This window comes from Rhinopithecus roxellana, chromosome 13, assembly GCF_007565055.1.
Source record: "Rhinopithecus roxellana isolate Shanxi Qingling chromosome 13, ASM756505v1, whole genome shotgun sequence".
NCBI classification, from domain to species: Eukaryota; Metazoa; Chordata; class Mammalia; order Primates; family Cercopithecidae; genus Rhinopithecus; species Rhinopithecus roxellana.
Genome location: NC_044561.1, coordinates 57,061,046 through 57,084,401, shown reverse-complemented (window position 1 = coordinate 57,084,401; position 23,356 = coordinate 57,061,046). Strand labels below are relative to the sequence as shown.

Genomic DNA, 23,356 nt, shown 5'->3' with positions numbered 1-23,356 from the left:
GAGCTGAGATGGTGCCACTGCACTCCAGCCTGGGTGACAGAGCAACACTCTGTAAAAAAACAAAATAGAAAAGAAAGAAGACATGGGGAATAGGGATGTTTAAGTGGCATTAACTAAAGCCTACAAATGTGAGCAGTGAGAGTCAGGGTACCTGAGTGTTCATCAGAAATGGCCAAATGGGTGAGTATCATCACAATGGAGATGGAGTCTGCTTCTCATTTCTATAATTGCTGTACCTAGCACAGTACCTTGTCAACAGGGACTCAATACATAATACCCCAATGAACACAGTAAAATTCTGCCAGTTCAAAACTATGTCCATACCCACCAACTTCCCTCATGGGAGTTTTACTTCTTTCACTTACTGTAATGTTTTGAAGTCCTTGCCTCCTGTGGCCTGTACGCATAGTTTCTTTTCTTTGTATAAGTGAGCAGCTCTCCACTGTATGCACAGACCACATGGGTCTATCCATTCTCTAGCTGACGGACCCTTGGGTTGTTTCCAGTTGTTGCCTGTAGTGAATGAGGCTGCTGAGAACATTTATGTATACGTCTTTTTGAACACATGCTCTCATTTCTTCTAGATAAATTCCTAGGGCTGAAATTGCAAGGTCAAATGGCTAGTTTATGCTTCTTTTTTTCACCTTTCTTATTCATAGAAAATATTACACTGATACATAATATTGAACATTTCTATGAGGTGTATGTGCTGTTTGGTTCCCTGCATCCAACATGTCATCATCCAGACAGTGTATCTGGAGTATGGCCTTGAGTATTTATCATTTCTATGTGTTGAGTATATTTGAAGTTCTCTCTTGTAGTTATTTTGAAATATACATTATTGCTAACCATAGCCACCCTAGTCTGCTATCCAACATTAGGACACACTCCTTGCATCTAACTGTAGGTGTGTATTCATTGACCAACCTCTCTGCATTCCCTTGTTATACCCAGAGGAGAGGGGAAGGAGAGAAAGGAGCTGTGGGTGGCTGAATTAGGGCCCAGGGATGGCTGTGTCCCAGTCCCGGGACCTGTCCATGTGCTGTGTTGTGTGGCCACAGGGACTTTACAGATGGGAGGATGTGAAGGAGCCTGAGGTGGAAGATGATCCTGGGTTATCTGGGTGGGTCCAAGTTGGGGTCTTTATAAGGGAAAGAAGGAGGCAAGAGGGTCAGAGTGAGAGCAGGTGTGGGGGTGGAGGGAAAGAAAGGGAGAGAAAGAGGTAGGGTGAGAGAAGATGGTGGGGAGAGAGAGAGAAGAGTGGGAGAGAGATTTGAAGATACTGAGCTCTGGCTTTCAAGTTGGAGGAAGGGGCCAGGAGCCCAGGGTGTCCTCTAGAAGCTGGAAAAATCCTGGAAATGGATTCTCCCCAGAGCCCTCAGAAGGAGCCTGGCCTGGCTGGCATCCTGATTTTAGCACTCTGGGATTCATTTTGGACATCTGACTCCACACCAGGGAGAGAATCAATACGTGATGCTTTAAGCCTCTAAATTAGGGGTCGTTTGTGACAGCAGCCACAGGAAAGTCAAACAGGAGCCATCGGAGAGACTCCCTAGGATGCCCCAAGTGTCCCTCCCTGGCCCCACCCACAGAAACACAGGCCTGACCACTGCTAGTGTCCTCATCCCTCTAACACCCTGCTCAGCAGGAATCATGCAGGAGGGGCTGGGTGTGTCTGGGCCATGCTCTCTCTCCTGACACCTTCTCAGAAAGCAGCTAGAGCCCCAGACCCAGGGAGCCTCCCAGAGAAATTCCCAACACAGGACCTGGTTTTCCACCTGAGGCTCAGGATCCAATGGAGAAGTGTTTCCAAAAAATGATGCTTCCTCCAAAGATGACCAGTGACTTTCTGTGCCAAAAATCTGAGAAAATCTCCATGTCCTAGGGCTGCCCGGCAGTCACCTGTGCACATGTCGGAGCCCAAATACCATCAATAGTGAGGCCTTGGGTAAAACACATCCCCACTTTTAATTGTGATGACATGCCTAGCCTCAGCATTGAAAACACCAATTTCCCTTGAGCAGACTTGTTCAATCTCTTAGAAATGACGGAGCACACCAGCCTGAACAACTGGTGAAACCCTGTATCTAATAAAAATACAAAATTTAGCCAGGCATTGTGGCAAGTACCTGTAATCCCAGCTACTCAGCAGGCTGAGGCAGGAGAATTGGTTGAACCTGGGAGGCAGAGGTTATGGTGAACTAAGATCATGCCATTGCACTGCAGCCTGGGTGACACAGTGAGACTCTATCTAAAAAAAAAAAGAAATGATGGAGCACCTACTAACATTGCACTGGTTCCTGGGAAGCTCAGAGCCTATCTTTTGCAAGTGTCCTGATCCTCTTCAGGCCTTTCATGTGTGTTTCCTTCCTGGCTTCCTCCTTTTTTCCTCACACTTCTGAACCTGCTGTCAGGTGTAAAGTCAAGGTGGTCCCAAAATTTAAGAGCTGATGAATTTGATGGTGTGGGAGTGTCCTAGACAGTTCAGTCCTTGGGAGTGGGGAGTTGGGCAGAGAGGAAGAAGGGCATTCCAGGGGCCAGAGCCAGAAGCAGAGGGACTCCAGGCCCAGAGTAGGATTTCCCGGCTGAGGAAAGAGAGGCCGTGGGTGGGGAGAAGGTCCAGATCAGGACAGGGACAGAGGGTGTATCTGGAGGCTCAGCCAGAAATAGCTCCCTCCAAAATGTAGGCAGCGAGTTGGAGGGATGAGCTCCAAGGAGGAAGGAGAGGTGGGAGAGAATGGATGGACTGGTGTTCAGTGAGCCGACTCTTCCTATCCTGGCCTATTTCCCCAGGGAACATGCCTGGGAGACTGTGATCCTCTCATCCAGGCTACTTTCCCACTGGTGCCAGGATTCCCCCAATGCCACACTGAGAACCCAGGAGAAGCATCAAATTATATGAGAGATAGGAAATGAAGAGAGGGAGCAGGATTTCTGGTTGACAAAGGATGTTTGTTGAGGGTCTTCTGGGTAAAGAGAGAAGGGCAGGATGGCTTGGGATGCAGAGACCCCTCCCCTGGTATCCTGCAGCTCCCGGCCCCTGTGGGTGGGGTGAGGGTTGGGAACCTATGAACACCCTCCAGGGACCACTGTCTTCTCCACGGTGCTCCCTTCATGTACGACCTGGCAGCTGAAAATGTTGCGGGACCTCCACTGCTCGTGCGTCAGGCTCAGATAGCTGCTGGCCACGTACTTGTTGCTCTGTTTCGAGGGCGTGGCCATCTCCATGCCCTGGGTGATGGGGGTACCATCTGACTTCCAGGTCACCATCAAGATTCGTGGATAGAAGTCACTCATGAGACACACCAGTGTGGCCTTGTTGCCTTGGAGCTCCTCAGAGGATGGCGGGAACAGAGAGACCGAGGGGGTGGCCTTGGGCTGACCTGTGTGGACAGAGGAGGGCGTGAGAGATGACGGGGAGTGTAGGGTGTTGTGGAGCGCCTCTCTCTGTCTAAAGTCTCTGGGAGGGTTCATGGTGTGTCCGTCTGCTCCACCCAGGGCCTCCCCCTCGCTCTTAATTCCCTCCTTTCAATTGGAGCCCTCTGAAGAGCAAACAGTCCTGCACCTTCTTAGGGGCCTTCCCAAGTCCCTTTCCCAAGTGAGCCTGGCCCACTCACCTCTCCTGGTAAAGCATGGGCTCCACGCAGACAAACCCTGGGGCTCTGCTGTCGACCCCGTCCCACTAGCCAGACCACAGGACCCTTCACATCGGCTGGGTTCTTGGGGCTGCTTGCCCAGACTTCAGGTCACCACAGCCCCCATGCCCACCCCAGCAGCCTCTAATGCACCTGGACTTCACCTGGTGGCCCTGGAGTTCTCTGAACCCCCATTTATTTCCCGCTAGTCACCTCCTGAGTCTAAGGTGCCCTTCCTCAAATGAAGGTGGGAGGTCGACCCGTGAACAGAGAGATACCGGACCCCAGAGGTGACGGGACTCCAGGGACAGACACATCTCTGCCCCAAGAGACCCTCTCCTTTCTTGTGACTGTCCTGGGAGAGCTGGGCTCTCGGACTTCACCCAGACTCATCTGTCCCTTGGTGTCCCCAGGTCCTCCCAACCCAGCACAAGCCACAGAGCTGCAGCCTAGACCCAGAGTCCTCTCTGTGCCTTCCATTGGCCTTCCCTTGGGGTGACCCCTGTGTCCCCAGGCCTCCGTGTGGCCCTCCCACACTGGATGAGCATCCAGCCCTCAGCCTAGATCCTGGGATCCCAGGGACTGTCTCTAAGGCCACTGCAGGGCCCCTCATCAGAACTAGCCTCTATCCTTCACTGAGACATCTGCCCTGGAGAGGGGAGGAGCCCTTACCCTGCCCAGTCCCAACACAGGCCCTGGGCAAAGGCTGTGTCCTGCTCTTGGAACCTGAAGGTGGCTGCTACCCCTGTGGGGGTCCTTCCTGCAGGATACCCTGAGACTAGCCCGCTTCCTCCAGACCCCATGGAGAAAGGGAGGGCTCCATGCTTAAGACTTGGAGGACAGAGGGGAAGAAGCCCCAGAGAAAGAAAGCAGACTTTTCCAGAGACAGGAGAGGGTGGGACAAGATGGGGAAAGTTATGAGAGCCACCTACCTAAAATGGTGAGCTGGGTCCCACTGTCAAACACGTTTCCGTGAATTATGCTTGGATTGAAACCCCCGGGGCCAGCACCTGGGGCCAGTCCAGGAGCCATGCTGGAGCAGAACCTGCTGGGTGTGAGGGGCACAGGGCTGCTGTGTTTAGGCTGTGACCTAAGCACAGGGCATGGGGGTGGCCAGTATCCCAGCAGTGTCTCTGTGCTTGTCCCTTCTCTGCAGCAGGTGCCGCCCACAGCCTTGGAATCACCCCAGCCTCTGTCCCCATCTCTGAAGCTGTTGGTGCTGATGGCAATGCTGGCCCAGTGGGTCCCAGCAACTCCCTGAGTGACACATCCCCTCAGGCAGCTCTGCGGTGTGGCTGAGGAGTGCTGAGCTGGCTCAGACCTGCCCAACCTCACTTGGCCCCATTTTAATGGCCCTCTGATATCCACCACAAGTGTCCCCAGTCAAAGCAGGCTGCCAGGCTGACTTGCTCCCTGAACCAGGACATTGGATCACTCACGACTCAAGAGGAGATTCCTCTGCTTTTATATCTATCCAAGGAGATGCAGCTCAGTCTCACTTTCTTCATGAAGCCTTTTCTGATCATTCATTCCATCTGTCCATCCGTCCATCTATGTATCTGTCCATCTACTCATCTGTCTCTGCATCCATCTATCATCTCTCCATTCATCCATCCATCTACCTGTTCGCCCATCCATAAATCCATCCTGTCTACCAGGCACTGTTTTGTGTGCTGGGGACATGGCATGGTCCCCCATGCTCTCACCCCCATCTCTCCTGGTCATGGCCAACAAGACACTCCTCATGGTCATGTCCAAAGTCCTTCTGCTGTACCTGGTGTCTCTGCTGCATGTGACATGGGGCTGGCCCCTCTTTCCAGTGACTCTTTTCCCCTTGGGGTCTGACTCCCCTTTCTTCTTCCCCTGGAATCTGTTTCTCCATGGCCTATGCCCGGCTGCTGACTTCCCCAGACCCCCACTCAGTCCTCTTTCTTTGTCATCTTCACACTCTGTGACGCCCCACTATTGCACACATGGTGAGGCTGGAGTCAATCCCAGCTCCAAACCCTCTCAGCTCCTCAACTGCCTACTGACCATGCCCAGTGAGCTACCCAACAGGACTCTCAAACTAATCACATCCAGAGGAGATGACCACCTTCCCCCAGCCCAGCTAATTTTCCACCTTCAACTCATCACAATGACCAGGGGCGGTCTCAGCCCCTCAGCCAGAAACCTGGAGTCCCTGGACTCAGTCACCTCGCCTCCCACACTGAAAAGGCTTCTGCGTACTTAGCTACTGCATCTAGACATTCCTTTTTTTCTTTTTTTTCTTTTTGCTTTGAGACAGAATCTTGCTCCGTCACCCAGGGAGGCGTGATCTTGGCTCAGTACAACTCTGCCTCCCAGGTTCTAGGTAATTCTGTCTCAGCCTCCAGATTAGCTGGGATTACAGACATGTGCCACCACAGATGGCTAATTTTATATTTTCTGTAGAGATGGGGTTTCACCAGGTTGGCCAGGCTGGTCTCGAACTCCTGACCTCAGGTGATCTGCCTGCCTTGGCCTCCCAAAGTGCTGGGATTACAGGCGTGAGCCACTGTACCCAGTGACATTCCCTTTAAAGCTGAAAGAAGGCTCAGTATAATTAAGAAACAATAAAACCACCTTCTGAGACTCCAAAACCATAAGAAGAGTGAACTTTGCTTTTCTGGATTTTAATCTCAAACTCTCTTTGGTACAAGGATGTGGTGTTGAGCTGGGGCTTACTGGGTGCAAGCTCCCTGCCAGGGGTTCAGACCGGAGTGTTTCTACCTTAGAAGCTGGTGTAGTAATTGGTGATTGGTTTTGTGATGTGAACATAAGATCTTTCTTTCTTTATTTGCTTATTTATTTGTTGAGACAGGGTCTCACTCTGACACCCAAACTGGAGTGAAGTGACGCCATCACAGTTCACTGTAGCCTTGATCTTCTGGGCTCAAGTGATCCTCACACCTCAGCCTCCTGAGTAGCTGGGACCACAGGCATGTACTACCATGCCCAGCTATTTTTCTTTTAATTTTTTTTTGTAGAAATGGAGTCTCACCATGTTGCCCAGGCTGGTCTTGAGTTCCTGGGCCTCCCAAAGTGTTGGGATTATAGGCATGAGCTACCATGCCCAGTGAGACTTTTTCTTTTCTTTTCCTTTCTCTTTTTTTTTTTTTTTTTGAGGTGGAGTCTTGCTCTGTCACCATGTTGGAGAGTAGTGATGCGACCTCAGCTGCCTGCAATGTCTGCCTCCCAGGTTCAAATGATAGTCCTGCCTCAGCCTCCAACTAGCTGGGACTACAGGCGCACAACACCACATCAAGGTAATTTTTGTATTTTTAGTAGAGACAGAATTTCACCATGTTGAACATTATGGTTTCAAACTCCTGACCTCGTGATGCACCCACGTCCATCTCCCAAAGTGCTTGGATTACGGGGCTAAGCCACTGTGCCCGGCCTTTTTTATTTTCAAGAAAAACTTTGTTTTTTGAGATGAAGTCTCCCTGAGTCACCCAGGCTGGAGTGCAGTGGCAGTATCTTAGCTCACTGCAACCTCTGCCTCCCAGGTTCAAGTGATTCTCCTGCTTCAGCCTCCAAGTTGCTGGGACTACAGGCACGTGCCACTATGCCTGGTTATTTTTTCTTTTTGTTTTTGTTTCTGTTTTTCTGAGCCTCCCAAGTAGCTGGAATTACAGGTATGCACCACCACGCCCGGCTAATTTTTTGTATTTTTGGTAGACATGGGGTTTGTTGGCCAGGCTGGTTTTGAAATTCCAACCTCAGGTGATCCACCCTCCTCAGCCTCTCAAAGTGATGGGATTACAGGTGTGAGCCACCACACTTGGCTTCATTTTTATAATTGTGGTCAAACATACATAGCATCAATATTTCCACTTTAACTATTTTTAAACATACACCTCCGTGGCACTAAGTACATTCACACTGTTGGGCAACCTCCACTACCATCCATCTCCAGAACTCTCATCTTCCCAAACAGAAAATCTAAGTCCCCCATTCTTCCTTTCCCCTCGCCCTGATAATCTCAAATCTACTTTTTGTCTATGTGAATTTGCCAATTCTAGGTACCTCATAAAAGTGGATTCAAATGACATTTGTCCATTTGTGTCTGGCCTATTTCACTAAGTGTAATGTCTTTAAGTTTCATCCATGTTGTAGAAGATTTTTAGGCCGGGCGCGGTGGCTCAAGCCTGTAATCCCAGCACTTTGGGAGGCCGAGACGGGCGGATCACGAGGTCAGGAGATCGAGACCATCCTGGCTAACACGGTGAAACCCCATCTCTACTAAAAACTACAAAAAACTAGCCGGGCGACGTGGCGGCACCTGTAGTCCCAGCTACCCGGGAGGCTGAGACAGGAGAATGGCGTGAACCCGGGAGGCGGAGCTTGCAGTGAGCTGAGATCCGGCCACAGCACTCCAGCATGGGTGACAGAGCGAGACTCTGTCTCAAAAAAAAAAAAAAAAAAAAAAAAAAAAGAAGATTTTTGAAATCAATTTAAAAATAATTAGGCCGGGCGCGGTGGCTCAAGCCTGTAATCCCAGCACTTTGGGAGGCCGAGACGGGCGGATCACGAGGTCAGGAGATCGAGACCATCCTGGCTAACACGGTGAAACCCCGTCTCTACTAAAAAATACAAAAAACTAGCCGGGCGAGGTGGCGGGCGCCTGTAGTCCCAACTACTCGGGAGGCTGAGGCAGGAGAATGGCATAAACCTGGGAGGCGGAGCTTGCAGTGAGCTGAGATCTGGCCACTGCACTCCAGCCTGGGCGACAGAGCGAGACTCCGTCTCAAAAAAAAAAAAAAAAAAAAAAAAAAAAAATTAATAATTAAAACCTATTAAGACCTATTCAAAGTAGTCCAGCCAGGTGCAGAGGCTCACGCCTGTAATCTCAGCACTGTGGGAGGCCGAGGCAGGGGATCACCAGGCCAGGAGATCAAGACCATCCTGGCTAACACAGTGAAACCCCACCTCTACTAAAAATACAAAAAAAAAGCTGAGCATGGTGGCATGCACCTGTAGTCCCAGTTACTCGGGAGGCTGAAGCAGGAGAATCGCTTGAACCCAGGAGGTGGAGGTTTCAGTGAGCCAAGATTGTGCCACTGCAGTCTAGCCTGGGTGACAGAGCAGGACTCCATCTTAAAAAAAAACTTTTAAAAAAAGGTTCAAATGTGGCCTTTGAAAAGTGTGTTGGGTCTGTCAGTATACAGTATATAAAATGTATGAAAGGTAGCCTGTTCCAGAGTTAAGTTTGTAAAGCTGAGGACCATCTGCATATACACGGCACGCCCTTTCCCTACACCACAGTATCTTCAAAAACTCTTCCCTCCAATCTTTTTTTTTTTTTTTTTTTTGAGACAGGGCCTCACTCTGTCACCCAGACTGGAGTGCAGTGGCATGATCACAGCTCAATGCAGCCCTGACCTCCTAAAGCGATCCTCCCATCTCAGCCTCCTGAGTAGCTGGGATTACAGGCATGAGCCACTACACCTAGTTAATTTTTCTTATTTTTATTTTCAGAGATGGGGTCCCACAATGTTGCCCAGCCCATCTGGAACTCCTGGGTACAAGCATTCCACCCATCTTGGCCTCCCAAAATGCTGAGATTACAGGCATGAACCACCACACCTGGCCTCCAATCTCTTCAAATTTCAGAACCTTACCTTTCTATCACTGATAACACTATTTCCCTCACAGGATGTATGGTTATTATCAAGAAAGGCAGGAAGGGTGAATATTTCTAGCATTTCTCTCTCAGTCCCATTTGGTGCTTACATCTTATTTTGGGTTGCAGTTGACATCTTGACATATGGAATACTTGTCAATTAGGGTTACAACAGCCTTGGAGTGATCATGTGGGTAATCTTGATGAGAGATATGATCATTAAATTCTAACCAAAATGGAGCATTGAAACATAAGACAAATACTTACATGTGATAAATCCTGCATGAAAGAGAGGATAATAGTGCCCACCTCTGATCATCTGTCCCAAATCAAGGCAGCAAAATTCCTGCAAAGAAACAAAACTAAAGCATGTCTGCCAGTTGCAGGCCTGTGTTAGAGAAGGCTCTTTCTAGGGGCACCAGAGGGAATGGAGTGTAATTCAAACTGGAAAACTTTTAAAGCCAGAGCTAGCTCACTTATTGAGGCTATACCTTTTATCTCCACTCAACTGCAGTAGTCAGGACTCTTGATCCAAGTGACAGAAACCCCACTCAAACTAACTTAAGCCTAAAGACAGATTTATGTACTGTCTCATGGAATTCATAAACAAGATAGTTCTGACTATCTCTCAGAACTCATTAGCCCATGGCCGGGCGCGGTGGCTCAAGCCTGTAATCCCAGCACTTTGGGAGGCCGAGACGGGCGGATCACGAGGTCAGGAGATCGAGACCATCCTGGCTAACACGGTGAAACCCCGTCTCTACTAAAAAATACAAAAAACTTGCCGGGCGAGGTGGCGGGCGCCTGTAGTCCCAGCTACTCAGGAGGCTGAGGCAGGAGAATGGCGTAAACCCGGGAGGCGGAGCTTGCAGTGAGCTGAGATCTGGCCACTGCACTCCAGTCCGGGCGACAGAGCGAGACTCCGCCTCAAAAACAAAACAAAACAAAAAAAAAAACAAAACAAAAAAACAAAAAGAAAAACAAAAAAAAGAGAACTCATTAGCCTTAAGAATTATGAGCAGCCAGAGACTCAAACACCACTCTCTTCTCTTGTCATGTCTCCGTTTCTCTGAGATTTGTCCTTTTTTCTCCGCAATTCCCCCAACCCTCTTGTTCACATAAGATGGAGTGGAGTCTCCCTCTGTCATCCAGGCAGGAGTGCAGTGGCATAGTCTTGGCTCACTGCAACCTGTCTCCCAGGTTTAAGCAATTCTCCTGTCTCAACTTCTGAGTGGCTTGGATGACAGGCATCTGCCAACATGCCCAGATAATTTTTGTATTTTTAGTAGAGACGGGTTTGTCACCATGTTGGACAGGCTGGTTTCGAACTCCTGACAGGTGATCCACCCACCTCGGCCTTGCAAAGTGCTGGGATTACATACGTGAGCAACTGCACCCAGCTACTGATGCAATAATAATATTCTTAACTCTGGTTCAAAGACTTTTTGAAGAAGCAGATAATGAGCATGACAGAATTGAAACTGATTTGGGGAATGGATTAAAATCTCCATCTAGGTCAGGTGCAATGGCTCACACCTGTAATCCCAACACTTTGGGAGGCCAAGACAGGCAGATCACTTGCAGTCACGAGTTTGAGACCAGCCCAGCAAACATGCTGAAACCCCATCTCTACTAAAAATACAAAAATTTGCTTAGTGTTTTGGTGTGCACCTGTAATCCCAGCTACTCAGGAAGCTCAGCCATGAGGATCACTTGAACCCAGGAGGTGGAGGTTGCAGTGAGCCACGATCACGCCACTGTACTCCAGCCTGGGCAACAGAGTGAGACCCTGTCTCAAAAAAAAAAAAAAAAAAAAAATTCCCATTCATACATAATGAAACCGAAAGATCAAAAGAAAGCAGAATGATTTTTTTGGAGCAAAACACACTGCTTGCTGTCGATAAAAACATTACAGTCCTAACCTTTCCCCCAAGAATTCTGTCAGATAACCTCAAAGTTATCAAAATGAAATGGGATTATTTAAAGATGAAGGACTTAAAGAAAAATATTTGGCAAGGCACGGTGACTAATGCTTATAATCCCAGCACTTTGGAAGGCCGAGGCTGGTGAATCACCTGAAGTCAGGAGTTCAAGACCAGCCTGGCCAACATCATGAAACCTCGTCTCCACTAAACATACAAAAATTAGTCGGGCATGGTGGCCGGTGCCTCTAATCCCAGCTACTCGGGAGGCTAAGGCAAGAGAATCACTTGAACCCAGGAGGCAGAGGGTGTGCGCCTGTAATCCCAGTAACTGGGAAGGCTGAGGCACAAGAATTGCTTGAGTTCAGGAGATGGAGGTTGCAGTGAACTGAGATCTCACCACTGCACTCCAGCCTGGGTGACAGAATGAGACTGCCTAAAAAAAAAAAAAAAAAAAATCAGTGCTATTTTAAGTGTTTTATGATTAAACTTCTATAATTGTCTATTGCACTAAGTTCATTATTTTTATTGTATTAAACTTTAGATTCATGGAGCACATGTGCAGGTGTGTTCTATTAGTACACTGCAAAAATGCTAAGGCTTAGGCTTCTATTGAACCCATCACCCAAACACTGACCATAGTACCCAATGACTAGTTTTTCAACCCTTTCCCCTCCTTTCCTCCCCACATGTGGAGTTACCAGTGTCTGTTATTTACATCTTTATGTCCATTTGAAGCAACTGTTTAGCTATTTATTTATTAATTTATTTTTGAGACAGAGTCTCGCTCGTTCACCCTGGCTGGAGTGCGGTGGCTCCATCTCAGCTCACTGCAGTGTTCGCCTCCCGGGTTCAAGTGATTCTCCTGCCTCAGCCTTCTAAGTCGCTGGGATTATAGGCAGGTGCCACCACACAGGGCAAACTTTTGCAATTTTAGTAGAAATGGGATTCCATCATGTTGGCCAGGCTGGAATTGAACTCCTGACCTCAAGTGATCCACCTGCTTTGCCCTCCCAGGGTGCTGGGATTATAGGCATGAGCCACTGCACCTTGCCTATTTTTCAATAATACTTAATTTTCTTTCATTTTCCTAATAATTTAGAGTACAATTATATAACGATGTTAACATTTTTTGGGGGGTGGGACAGGGTCTGACTTTGTCACCCAGGATGGAGTGCAATGGCTCAGTCATGCTTCCCTGCAGCATCAAATTCCTGGGCTCAAGTGATCCTCCCACCTCGGCCTCCTAAACAGCTGGGACCACAGGCATGCACCACCATGCCCAGCTCATTTTTCTAATTTTGTGGAGACAGGGTCTTGCTACGTTGCCCACGGGGGTGTCAAATTCCTGAGCTCAAGCAATCTGTCCGCCGTGGCTTCCCCAAGTGCTGGGATTAGAGGCCTAAACCACCGTCCCTGGCCTAATAATGTAGATTTTTACTTAATGCTTCATAGCATGACATTTAAAATTTGCATTTGAAATGTATTTAAATATGTAGTTTGATCTTTTGCAAAACATTTGAATTCCTAACAGATTATAAAATACTAGTTGTGCCCAGGAGGCAGAGGTTGCAATGAACAGAGATCAAACCGCTGCACTCCAGCATGGGTGACAGAGCAAGACACCAGCTCAAAAAGAAAAACAAAAATTAGTTGTGTTAGGGTTCAAACCAGAGAAGTAGAACCAGTAGGAAAGATACACAGATTCAGATATACACAAACATATAGTGCCACACATCTGCATAGATATAGAAACGGATGGCTTCTAGCTGGGCACAGTGGCTCACGCCTGTAATCCCAGCACTTTGGGAGGCTGAGGCAGGCAGATCACCTGAGGTCAGGAGTTTGAGACCAGTCTGGCCAACATGATGAAACTCTGTCTCTAATAAAAATACAAAAATTCACCAGGTTTGGTGGTGCATGCCTGTAGTTCCAACAAATTGGGAAGCTGAGTCAGGAGAATTGCTTGAACCTGGAAGGCAGAGGTTGCAGTGAGCCGAGATCATGCCACTGCACTCCAGCCTGGGTGACAAAGCTAGACTCCGTCTCTAACAAACAAACAAACAAAAAAGCCATATACAGACATACATCTAGATAGATAGATAGATTGGTAAAAGCTTGGCTTCTGCATTTGTGGGGTTGGCTAAGCAAGCCCAGAGTCCACGGGACTGGCCGTGAGGAAACGACAATCACCGGTGGCCTGGAGCCGCACAGGCAGTGCCAAAGCTTGTTTTTCACAGGCACTCAGGAAGAAAGATCCAGAGGGAAGGGAGCACAATTGTGGACTCAACTGCTATTTGAAGTCTGTGCTCCAGGAAGTCCTAAACCCTCTCTTTTTCAAAAAAAGAAACAAACATTTTGGCTTGTGGTGCCACAAGCTGTAGTCTCAGCTGCTCAGGAGGTTGAGGCAGGAGAATTGCTTGAGCACAGGAGTTAGAATCTAGCCTGAGCAGCATAACAAGACGTTGGTTCTAAAAAGCATTTAAAAAATAGTCCGGCCGCAGTGACTCACGACTGTAGTCCCAGCACTTTGGGAGGCTAAGGCGGGTGAACTGCTTAAAGCCAGGAGTCAAGACCAGCCTGGTCAACATGGTGAAACCCCGTCTCTACTAAAAATACAAAAATCAGCCGCGTGTGGTGGCGCATGCCTGTAATCCCAGCTACTTGGGAGGCTGAGATGGAAGAATTGCTTGAACCTAGGAGGCAGAGGTTGCAGTGAGCCAAGATCTCGCCATTGCACTCCAGCCTGAGCAACAAGAGTGAAACCCCATTTCAAAAAAAAATTTTTTTTGTAATGAAAAAATTTTTGGAGATAAGGGGTCTTGCCCTGTTGAACAGGCTGGATCACAGTGGCACAGTCACACCTCACTGCAGCCTCAAACCCCTGGGCTCAAGCAATTCTCCCTACTCAGTCTCCCTAGCAGCTGGGACTGTAAGTGCATACCACCATGCTGAGTAATTAAAAGAAAAAAAATTTAGAGAGATGTGGTTTTGCTATGTTGCCCAGGCTATTCTCACACTCCTGACCTCAAGATCTTCCCACCTTAGCCTCCCAAAGTGCTAGGATGTAAGCCACCATCCCCGGCCCCAGTAAATGAATACTGGTACATTATTACTAACTAAGGTTCATCTTGATTCAGATTTCTTTACTATTTCCCATAATGTCCTTTTCCTGTCCCAAGATCTCATCCAGAAGACCATACTATGTTTAGTTCTTAAGTCTCCTCAGGATTGCTGGAGTGTAGTGACTCCATCTCGGCTCACTGCAAGCTCTGAACACCGAGTTCAAGCTATTCTCCTGCCTCAGTCTTCCCAGTAGCTGGGGTTACAGGCACCTGCCACCATGCCCAGCTAATTTTTTTTTTTTTTTTTTTTTGAGAGGGAGTCTCCCTCTGCCCCCAGGCTGCAGTGCAGTGGGGTGATCTTGGCTCGCTGCAACCTCTGCCTCCCGGGTTCAAACGAATCTCCTGCCTCAGTCTCCCAAGTAGCTGGGATTACAGGTGTGTGCCACCACTCACTGTCTTTTTTTTTTTTTTTGGAGACAGAGTTTGAGATGGGACTTCACCACATTGGCCAGGCTGATCTAGACCTCCTGGCATCAGGTCATCCACCCACCTCAGCCTCCCAAAGTGCTGGGATTACAGGTGTCAGCCACTGTGCCCAGGCTATTCTGCACTTCACTTGCAAAATACTTCTCCCTTTACAACAAATTGCTCTATGCTGCATCACCTTTGCTGTGTCATTCTCATTTACATTTTTTATTTATTTAAATTATTTATTCTTTTTGAAACAGGATCTCACTGTGTTGCCCAGGCTGGTCTCGAACTTTTGAGCTCAAGCGATCTGCCCACTGTGGCCTCCCAAAGTGCTGGGATGACAGGCATTAGCCACCACATCCAGCCTAAATTCTTTGAAACTTACAACTGCGGCCCCAAAACAGCTGTCAATCATTGCACCACTGCCATCCAGCCTGGGTGACAGTCTAAGGCTTCATCTCACAAAACGAAAAGATATACTAAAAATAAATAAATAATTTTTTTTCCCCTTAAAAACACGGTATGCCAGTCAGGTATGGTAGCTCACACCTGTAATCCTTGCACTTTGGGAGGCCAAGGAAGGTGAGTCATCTGAGGTCAAGAGTTCAAGACCAAACAGGCCTACATGGTGAAACCCCATCTCTACTAAAAAAACCCCACAAAAATTAGCTGGACACGGTGGAAGGTGCCTGTAATCCCTGCCACTTGGGAGGCTGAGGGAGGAGATTCACTTGAACTTGGGAGGCGGAGGTTGCAGTGAACCCAAGAGTGCACCAGTGCCCTCCAGTGTGGGCTCCTACAGAGTGAGACTCCAGCTCAAAAAGAAATACAAATAAAAAAGACAGGGTCTTCCTCTGTTGCCCAGAGCAGAGTGCAGTGACATCACAGCTCACTGCACCCTTCACCTCCCATGCTCCACTGATTCTCCTGCCTCTGTAGCTGAGACTACCAGCACACATCACCATGCCTGGTGAATTTTTAAATTTTTTGTGGTGATGGTCTCACTATGTTGCCCAGGCTGGTCTTGAACTCTTGGCCTGAAGTGATCCTCCTACCAAGTCCTCCTTACAAAGAGCTGGGATGACGTGTGAGCCACTGCACCCGGCCCTCCAAAGCTGCCTGTTCCTTGAGCATGATGTGGAGCAAGGGGAGATAGAGTGAGAGCAGCACTGTGGGGAAGGGACAGGTCTGCCAGCCTGAGCTATGTGACGTTAGGCTAAACCCCTCTTCTCGAAGTGAGATCAACCACATGAGTGATCTCAGAAGCCCATGCCCGCTCAGACAGCCTGGATTTCAGCTTCGTAGGTGGATGGGAACCTGTGAAGGTTTAGAGATGCCGGGAGAACTTTTTTCCTGGGAGAGCTTTCCAAATAGGGAACAAACAGGGCCACCCTAGGCCCCGCTGAGGGAGGATCCTACCAGAAGTCCTCACCACTGTGTTGCTCCACACCGGTGGTGATGTTGATGTGATTGATGCAGGTAGTTGGTGTCGTGTACAGAAACATAGACCACTGCAGTCCCGCGTAGTTGAAGAAGTCAAAGTCTGTGTTCTGGACAAAGTAACCCTTGGGATACCTAGGGCAGGAGGACTGTGGTTCACTGGGCCCTTGCCGTGGGTCTTTTGCCCTCAGCTCACTTGCCTCCCCAGATCAGGGCGTCCTCTCTGCGAAGGCCACCCTATCCCTGGCAGGAAGACCACGGGGTGGGGCGGGAAGGTGGGTGCGTGCAGTGGAGGCAGGATGGTACCCACTTGGACGTGTCGGTCATGCACGGATGGTCCCTGGTGGCAGGGTGGGTTGGTGAGCATGCTGTTGATGGCGACAGTGATGCAGAGGCGGGAGTACAGGGGCCCCATTTGGAACAGGCTGCTTATGTCAGCCTCAAAGGGGAGGTAGCCCCTTTCATGCTCTAGCGTGTGGACACCATTCATCCACTGCAGACATAGGAGATATGGGGGAGGTGGCAGGTCGGGGCATGAGGAGGGGCTCTGCTATCAGGCACGCCCTCACATAACCCGCAACATGGGACTCAGTGGCCTGCCAGCCAGACGGGAAGAACGACATCCCAGTGGGGTAGATCAGGCCACCTATCCCCCTACACAGGGCACAGCCCCCAGGGCAGGGTAAGGCCCCCCACCGTCCCAACCCAGGAGACAGGATGTGGGTGGAATCTGAGGGTCCCATGCTGTTCAGCAGCTGTGTCCACCCACCTGCCCTGCCTGCTCCAGGCCACACTGACCACAATGGCATAGAAGTGTGCACTGCCAATCCTCAGCACCACTCTTGTGCGCAGGTCCTGGATCCATCGCACCAGCAGGGTCACCTCCCATTCATACCACACCCAGCTGACAAAATGCCGCAGCCGCCATTCCTGGCTGATGTCGTTGAAGATAGAGGGAACCTGTATGTCCAAGGTGGGGCCCGACTGTGAAAAGAAGGGCTGGGCTCAGCTCCTAGGCCCACAAAGGGATCTGGGACCAGTGTGCTGCACAGTTGTGCCCCCAGGCCTAGCACAAGCCCTGACACATGGCGGGGACTCCAGGCGGAAAAGACATAGAAAACTTGCTGATGACAGGTCAACTGCCAGGGCAGTTTGTGCACCTGGGCCACTGGGGTCAGGAGTTCGAGACCAGCCTGGCCAATATGGTGAAACCTCATCTCTACTAAAAATACAAAAATTAGCTGGGGGTGGTGGCAGCACCTGTAGTCCCAGCTACTCGGGAGGCTGAGGCAGAAGAATCGCTTGAACCCAGAAGGTGGAGGCTGCAGTGAGCCAAGATCATGCCATTGCACTCCAGCCTGGGTGACACAGCGAGACTCAGTCTCAAAAAAAAAAGAAAAAGAAAAAGAAGATGTAAACCAGGCAAACGCGGCCCAGACCTCACCGGATCCCACTTCTTTGCTGACTACATCCAAGTCAAGAGGGCAACAGGGGTGGCGTCTTTGGCCTGATGTCACAGTCTGTCCTCTATCTGAATCCTGAAAACCCAAGGTACCTTCCCCCCTCAGCAGAGCCGACATCAGAATGTCTAAACTGTCCCCTCCTCGCGATCCCCGGGCCCAGCTCTGTGCGGTGCCTGCCCCTCAGGCCTGAAGAGTGTCTGGTGGCTCATGCCTAGAATCAGTGCTTTGGGAAGTCAACATGGGAGGATGGCTTGACATCAGGAGTTCGAGATCAGCCTGGATAACGTAGTGAGACCCTGTATCTTAAAAAACAAAACAAAATGAAAAAGTTGGTTTTTGTTTTGAGACGGAGTCTCAGTCTGTCACACAGGCTGGAGTGCAGTGGCTTGATCTCGGCTCACTGTAACCTCTGATTCCCTGGTTCAAGCAATTCTCCTGCCTCTGCCTCCCAAGTAGCTGGGATTACAGGTGCTCATCTCCACGCTCGGCTAATTTTTGTATTTTTAGTAGAGACCGTGTTTCACTACGTTGGCAGGGCTGGTCTTGAACTGGCCTCAGGTGATCTGCCCGCCTTGGCCTCCCAAGGTGCTGGGATTACAGACGTAAGCCACCAAGCCCGACCAAGTTTATTTTCTTTGTTTTTGTTTGTTTGTTTGTAATCAGCCATGGTGGTCCCAGCTAACGTGCAAGGCTGGGGCGAGAGAATCGCTTGAGCTCAGAAGTTAGGATTGTGCCACTCCACTCCAACCTGGGCGGCAGGGTCAAACCCAGTCTCAAAAACATTTCAAAAATTAAAAATAAACATTAGAAAGGACACTGCCCAGGCTCAGCCTTCGCCTCCGGACGCGGCTGGACAGGAGCGCTTCCTCCTCCTCCCGCCTCCTCTGCCCTGGCTCTCCCGGGTCCCCCTAGTCCCCCCGGTTCCCTCGTCCTCCGACCCCGCGCCCCCAAGCCCGTTGACCTTTAACCTCCTCCGGGCCCCCAGCTCCGGGGCACTCAGGTGAAGGAGGCTGCAGGGCGGAGGGGCTTACGCCATTTCCAACGCCGGGCTTCCGGGCGCCTCTCGCAACGGTCGCAGGTACCTCTGTTCCTGGAAGCCCAGGCGTCGGTTGTCAGAGAAGTCGGCTTGGAAGCTTCAGAGGCCGTCCAGTTCCTTGCGCTCCCACCAGCACTCTCCCTGGGGTACAGCATCCCGCCCCGCAGCGCCTGCGCGCAGCCACACAACAGCGGCCCGAGAGCCGCCCAGGACACAGCCACCAGCCAGGTCATACACAGCCCCGTGAGGCGCGTGAGGCCGTCGGCGCCATGTTTGTTGAGGACGAGTGCCAGGCCTGGAGGGGCGGGGCGGCGCCAGGCGCTGCCCAGTGGGACCTGTGGCTGGAATCCAGGGCTAGGCCTATGGGGAAACGGGACCCCCACCCTCAGCTCCAGCCAACAAGGGCGTCGTCTGCTGCCATCCCAGCAGAGGCTGGACGATCCAGGGCCCCAGGCCAGGACAGAACCCCGGAGATTGGTGTCATTCCCGTTTCTTCAAGGGGCATCTCCACTTGCTTTCACCAGTAGGAATTGGAGTAGGCCCCACGTGAGCCTCTTCCATGACTGCTGCATGCATCTCTTGCAGTGATGGACGTCCTTGGGAGGCGGCCGTAGCCTTGACACTGGACCTCTGGGACCCCGACCCTAAGCAAGGGGACAGAAGCTCCTTCTTGGCTTTGAAGATACATGAAGATACAGGGAGAAAGGCGAAGTGCAGTGGCTCATGCCTGTAATCCCAGCACTTTGGGACAGCTGAGGTGGGGGGATCACTTGAGGCCAGTAACTAGAGACCAGCCTGGCCAACACGACGAAACCCCCTCTCTACTGAAAATACAAAAAAAAAAAAAAAAAAAAGAAAAAGGAGCCAGGCATGATAGCAGGCGCCTGTAATCCCAGCTGCTCAGGAGGCTGAGGCTGAAGAATCACTTGAACCCAGGAGGTGAAGGTTGCAGTAAGCCGAGGTTGCAGTGCTGCACACCACTGCAGTCCAACCTGGGTGACAGAGCAAGAATCTATCTCAAAAAAAAAAAAAAAAAAATTACAGGGAGAGGGTGCCCTGTGGGACCCCACTTTACTCCAGTAGGGAGGGCACCGTGTGGAAGGGTAGAGGAAGAGATCTGGAGACATTTAAAAAGACATAGGTTTATTAAGGGGACTTTCACACAGGTGCAGTGGCTGTGGCTGGACATGAGAACCACTACATTTGTAAAAAGCATGCAGCTTCCATAACATTTTCACCTAGCATCCTCGACCTGTTACGGGTGGAAGGTATCTGAGTTCCCGGTGGTGAATCTATACACAACTGAAACAACCTCAATTCTTGCCTCCTCAGGAGAAAGAATTTGACTGAGGGTCATAAGGTAGAAACCAGATAGAGGCAAGTTGCAGAGCAGGAGTAAAATTTTACTAAAAAGCAGGCCAGGAACGGGCACGGTGGCTCATGCCTGTAATCCCAGTACTTTGGGAGGCTGAGTGTTAAGTTTTTGCCTGTGAGTGTGATTCCCTCCAGGCCCCTCAGGAAGAAATATGGAACAAAGAACACCAGTGAGAGTTCAGTCCTCAGTTCACCGTTATCTGAGGCGGAAGGGAAAGCTGTCACCATTTTTCATCCAGTGGAGATCTGCGACTCCGAAAAACAACTTAGGGACATTTGTCAAGATGTTATCTTTACTTTCTTTAGGGGGTCAAATATCTTGTGGTTCTAACCGACTTGGGTGGCTATTGTTCTGAGCTATTATTACCTTTTTCTTTTTCTTCTTTTTTCTTTTTTTCTTTTTCTTTTTTTTTTGAGACAGAGTCTCGCTCTGTCTCCCAGGCTGGAGAGCAATGGCCCAATCTAAGCCCACTGCACCGTCCACCTCCTGGGTTCAAGAAATCCTCCTGCCTCAGCCTCCTCAGCAGCTGGGATAACAGGCATCCATTATCACATCCAGCTAATTTTTGTATCTTCAGTACACATGGGATTTCACCATGTTAGCCAGACTGATCTGGAACTCCTGACCTTAGTTTATCTATCTGTCTTGACCTCCCAAAATGCTGGGATTACAGGTATGAGCCACTGCACCCAGCCAATTACTACCTTCTTCTTATCAAGTTGCTAATTTACTTCTCAAGAATAGCTTGGTGCCTGGAATTTCCCTTGAAGGCTAATGTGGTTCAGGTATGTACCCTCCAAATCTCATGATGAGATATGATTTCCAGCCAGGTGCAGTGGGTCACACCTGTAATCCCACCACCTCCTCCTCCTCCAACTCCTCCTCCTCCTCTGTTTCTTTATCCTCCTCCTCCCCCTCCTTCATTTCTTTCTCCTCCTCCCCCTCCTACATTTCTTTTTCCTCCTCCTCCTCAGTTTCTTTTTCCTCCTTCTTTTATTTTTCTTCCTCCATTTCTTTTTCCTTCCTCTCCTCCATTTCTTTTTCCTCCTCCTCCTTCTCCTCCTCTTCCTCCTCCTCCTCCTCCTCCTCACAGGCACCAGCCACCACGACTGACCTGGCTGTTCCTTTTCCTCCTTTCCTCCTCCTGCTCCTCCTCTGCCTCCCAAATTGCTAGGATTACAGGCCTGAGCCACCACACCTAACTATTTCTTCTTCTTTTTCTTCCTCTTCCTCCTCCTCCTTCTTCATTTTATTTTTTTTTTGATGTGGAGTCTCGCTCTGTTAGCCAGGCTGGAGTGCAGTCATGCGATCTCGGCTCACTGCAACCTCCACCTCCTGGGTTCAAGCCTCCCAAGTATCTGGGATTACCAGAGTCTGCCATCATGCCCAGTCAATTTTTGTACTTTTAGTAGAGACCAGGTTTCACCATGTTGGCTAGGCTGGTCTCAAACTCCTGACCTCGTGATCTGTCCACATCCGCCTCCCATAGTGCTGGGATTACAGGCATGAGACCCTGCTCCCAGCCCCCCTAGTTTTTTATTTTATTTTATTTTTCCTTGAAATGGAGTTTCACTCTTCTTGCCCAGGCTGGAGTGCAATGGCATGATCTTCCCTCACTGCAACCTCCACCTCCTGGGTTCAAGTGATTCTCATGCCTTAGCCTACTGAGTAGCTGAGATTACAGGCATTTACCACCACACCCGGATAATTTTTATATTTTTAATAGATATAAGACACAATAGAGACAAGGTTTCTCCATGTTGGCCAGGCTGGTTTTGAACTCCTGACCTCAGGTGATCTGCCCTCCTTGGCCTCCCAAAGTGCTGGGATTACAGCTGTCAGCCACTGCGCTGGGCCTACAGCTCATTTCTTACCACAGAAATCTTTGTGCCTCTACACAAAATTGCCATCAGGGATGTCCCCAGAAACCATTCATCCCAGGTGCCATGCAGAGAAGAGCTTCTTGTTCTCATTTTCCCTTTACCTCTTCCCTCTCACCTCATCTTGTTCATTCACTCATCCCTTTTCCATTCTCACTTTTAAGCGTTAACTTTCAAAAGCCTGTCTTCCCCTATAAGTAATGTATTGTAACTCCTGCCATCAGCATATCCTTCTCCAACCCACCAAACTGCCAAGGATGGTAAGTCCATAAACTACGAAGAAATGAGAAACATTCATTGCAAACTTTGCAGCCCCTCAGTCACCCAACGTGACAGCACAGATCATCTGGTCTTTGAAGACCTTTTTTTTTTTTTTTTTTTTTTAAGACAGGTGTCACTGTCACCCAGGTTCAGATGCAGTGGTGCAATCACAGCTCACTGCAGCCCCCGACTCCTGTGCTCAGGTGATCTGCCTGCCTTAGCCTCCCAAGCAGCTGGAACTACAGGAACACAACGCCACACCCAGCTAATGTGCTTATTTTTTGTAGAGATGGGGTCTTGCTCTGCTTAACAGGCTGGTCTCAAATTCCTGGCTTCAAGGGATCCTCCCACCTTGGCCTCCCAAAGCACTGGGATTACAGGGATGAGTCACCATGCCCCGTCTAAAGACTTTCAAAAGCTGCCATATTCAAGATACATTGAAAACCACCTGTGTTTGATGAGCCTGCTTTTTGCAAGTGAGTAATATAAAACATACTGAAATACCTTAAGCTTCTCAGGCTTTGTACCTTCCTCTGGAATAATCAGTGTATCCCAAAAGTAAATCCATAATGAGGTCCAGTTTTTCCTTCCTCCTTGGCTATGAAATAGACAAGAAAAAGGCAAGCTAGCCATTTCCACCTCACTGTAGGATACTGTCCTGTTTGCTTTTTGACTGTATTTGGGAAGCGGGGGCCTGACTGCTTTCCTACTTCCTAAGCACAACTTCCTTTACCTAGGAAATCCTCAGCGTGACCTACATGGATTAAACCAGCTTACTCATTTTGTTTCCAATATTCTTACAACCAAAATATCCAGAAAGGGCAAGGCAACCTGAAAAAATGAGAACGGGTACATTATCCCATGAGCCACACTGCCACTTACACTGGTTAGTCATGAAATCGGCAAAATTCCAGATGAACTCTCCAACCACGTATTTTCTGCGCTTTTGATCTAGACCCAGATATTACTGCTCTAGGAGACTGTTCTGGTAGTCTTCACTGAACATCAGAGATGGATCCTGGAATTCAAGGCAAAGAGAATTTAAGAGTCAGAACTGGCAGAATTGTAAATGTTAGATAAAAAATAAAGATCCATTTGATGGTGATGAAAATATCTGACCTCGCAGGGGGCTGTAGTGACTGCAGGACTCACTGATGCTAG

The 23,356-nt window shown here is 49.4% G+C and overlaps 1 protein-coding gene and 1 pseudogene across 1 annotated transcript; both read right to left on the bottom strand.

The window, feature by feature from the left end:
* Nucleotides 1–2,261: 2,261 nt before the first annotated feature.
* On the bottom strand, nucleotides 2,262–17,099 carry LOC104674729 (immunoglobulin lambda-like polypeptide 1). Its single transcript, XM_030914745.1, has 4 exons — nucleotides 16,979–17,099; nucleotides 16,173–16,315; nucleotides 9,550–9,628; nucleotides 2,262–3,383 (listed from the first exon to the last, which is right to left on the bottom strand). The coding sequence occupies exons 1-4, from the start codon at nucleotides 17,067–17,069 to the stop codon at nucleotides 3,067–3,069; spliced, it is 630 nt and encodes a 209-aa protein (XP_030770605.1). The 5' UTR covers nucleotides 17,070–17,099; the 3' UTR covers nucleotides 2,262–3,066.
* Nucleotides 17,100–19,279: 2,180 nt separating this feature from the next.
* LOC104674728 overlaps nucleotides 19,280–23,356 on the bottom strand; it is a 116,613-nt pseudogene continuing 112,536 nt past the window's right edge.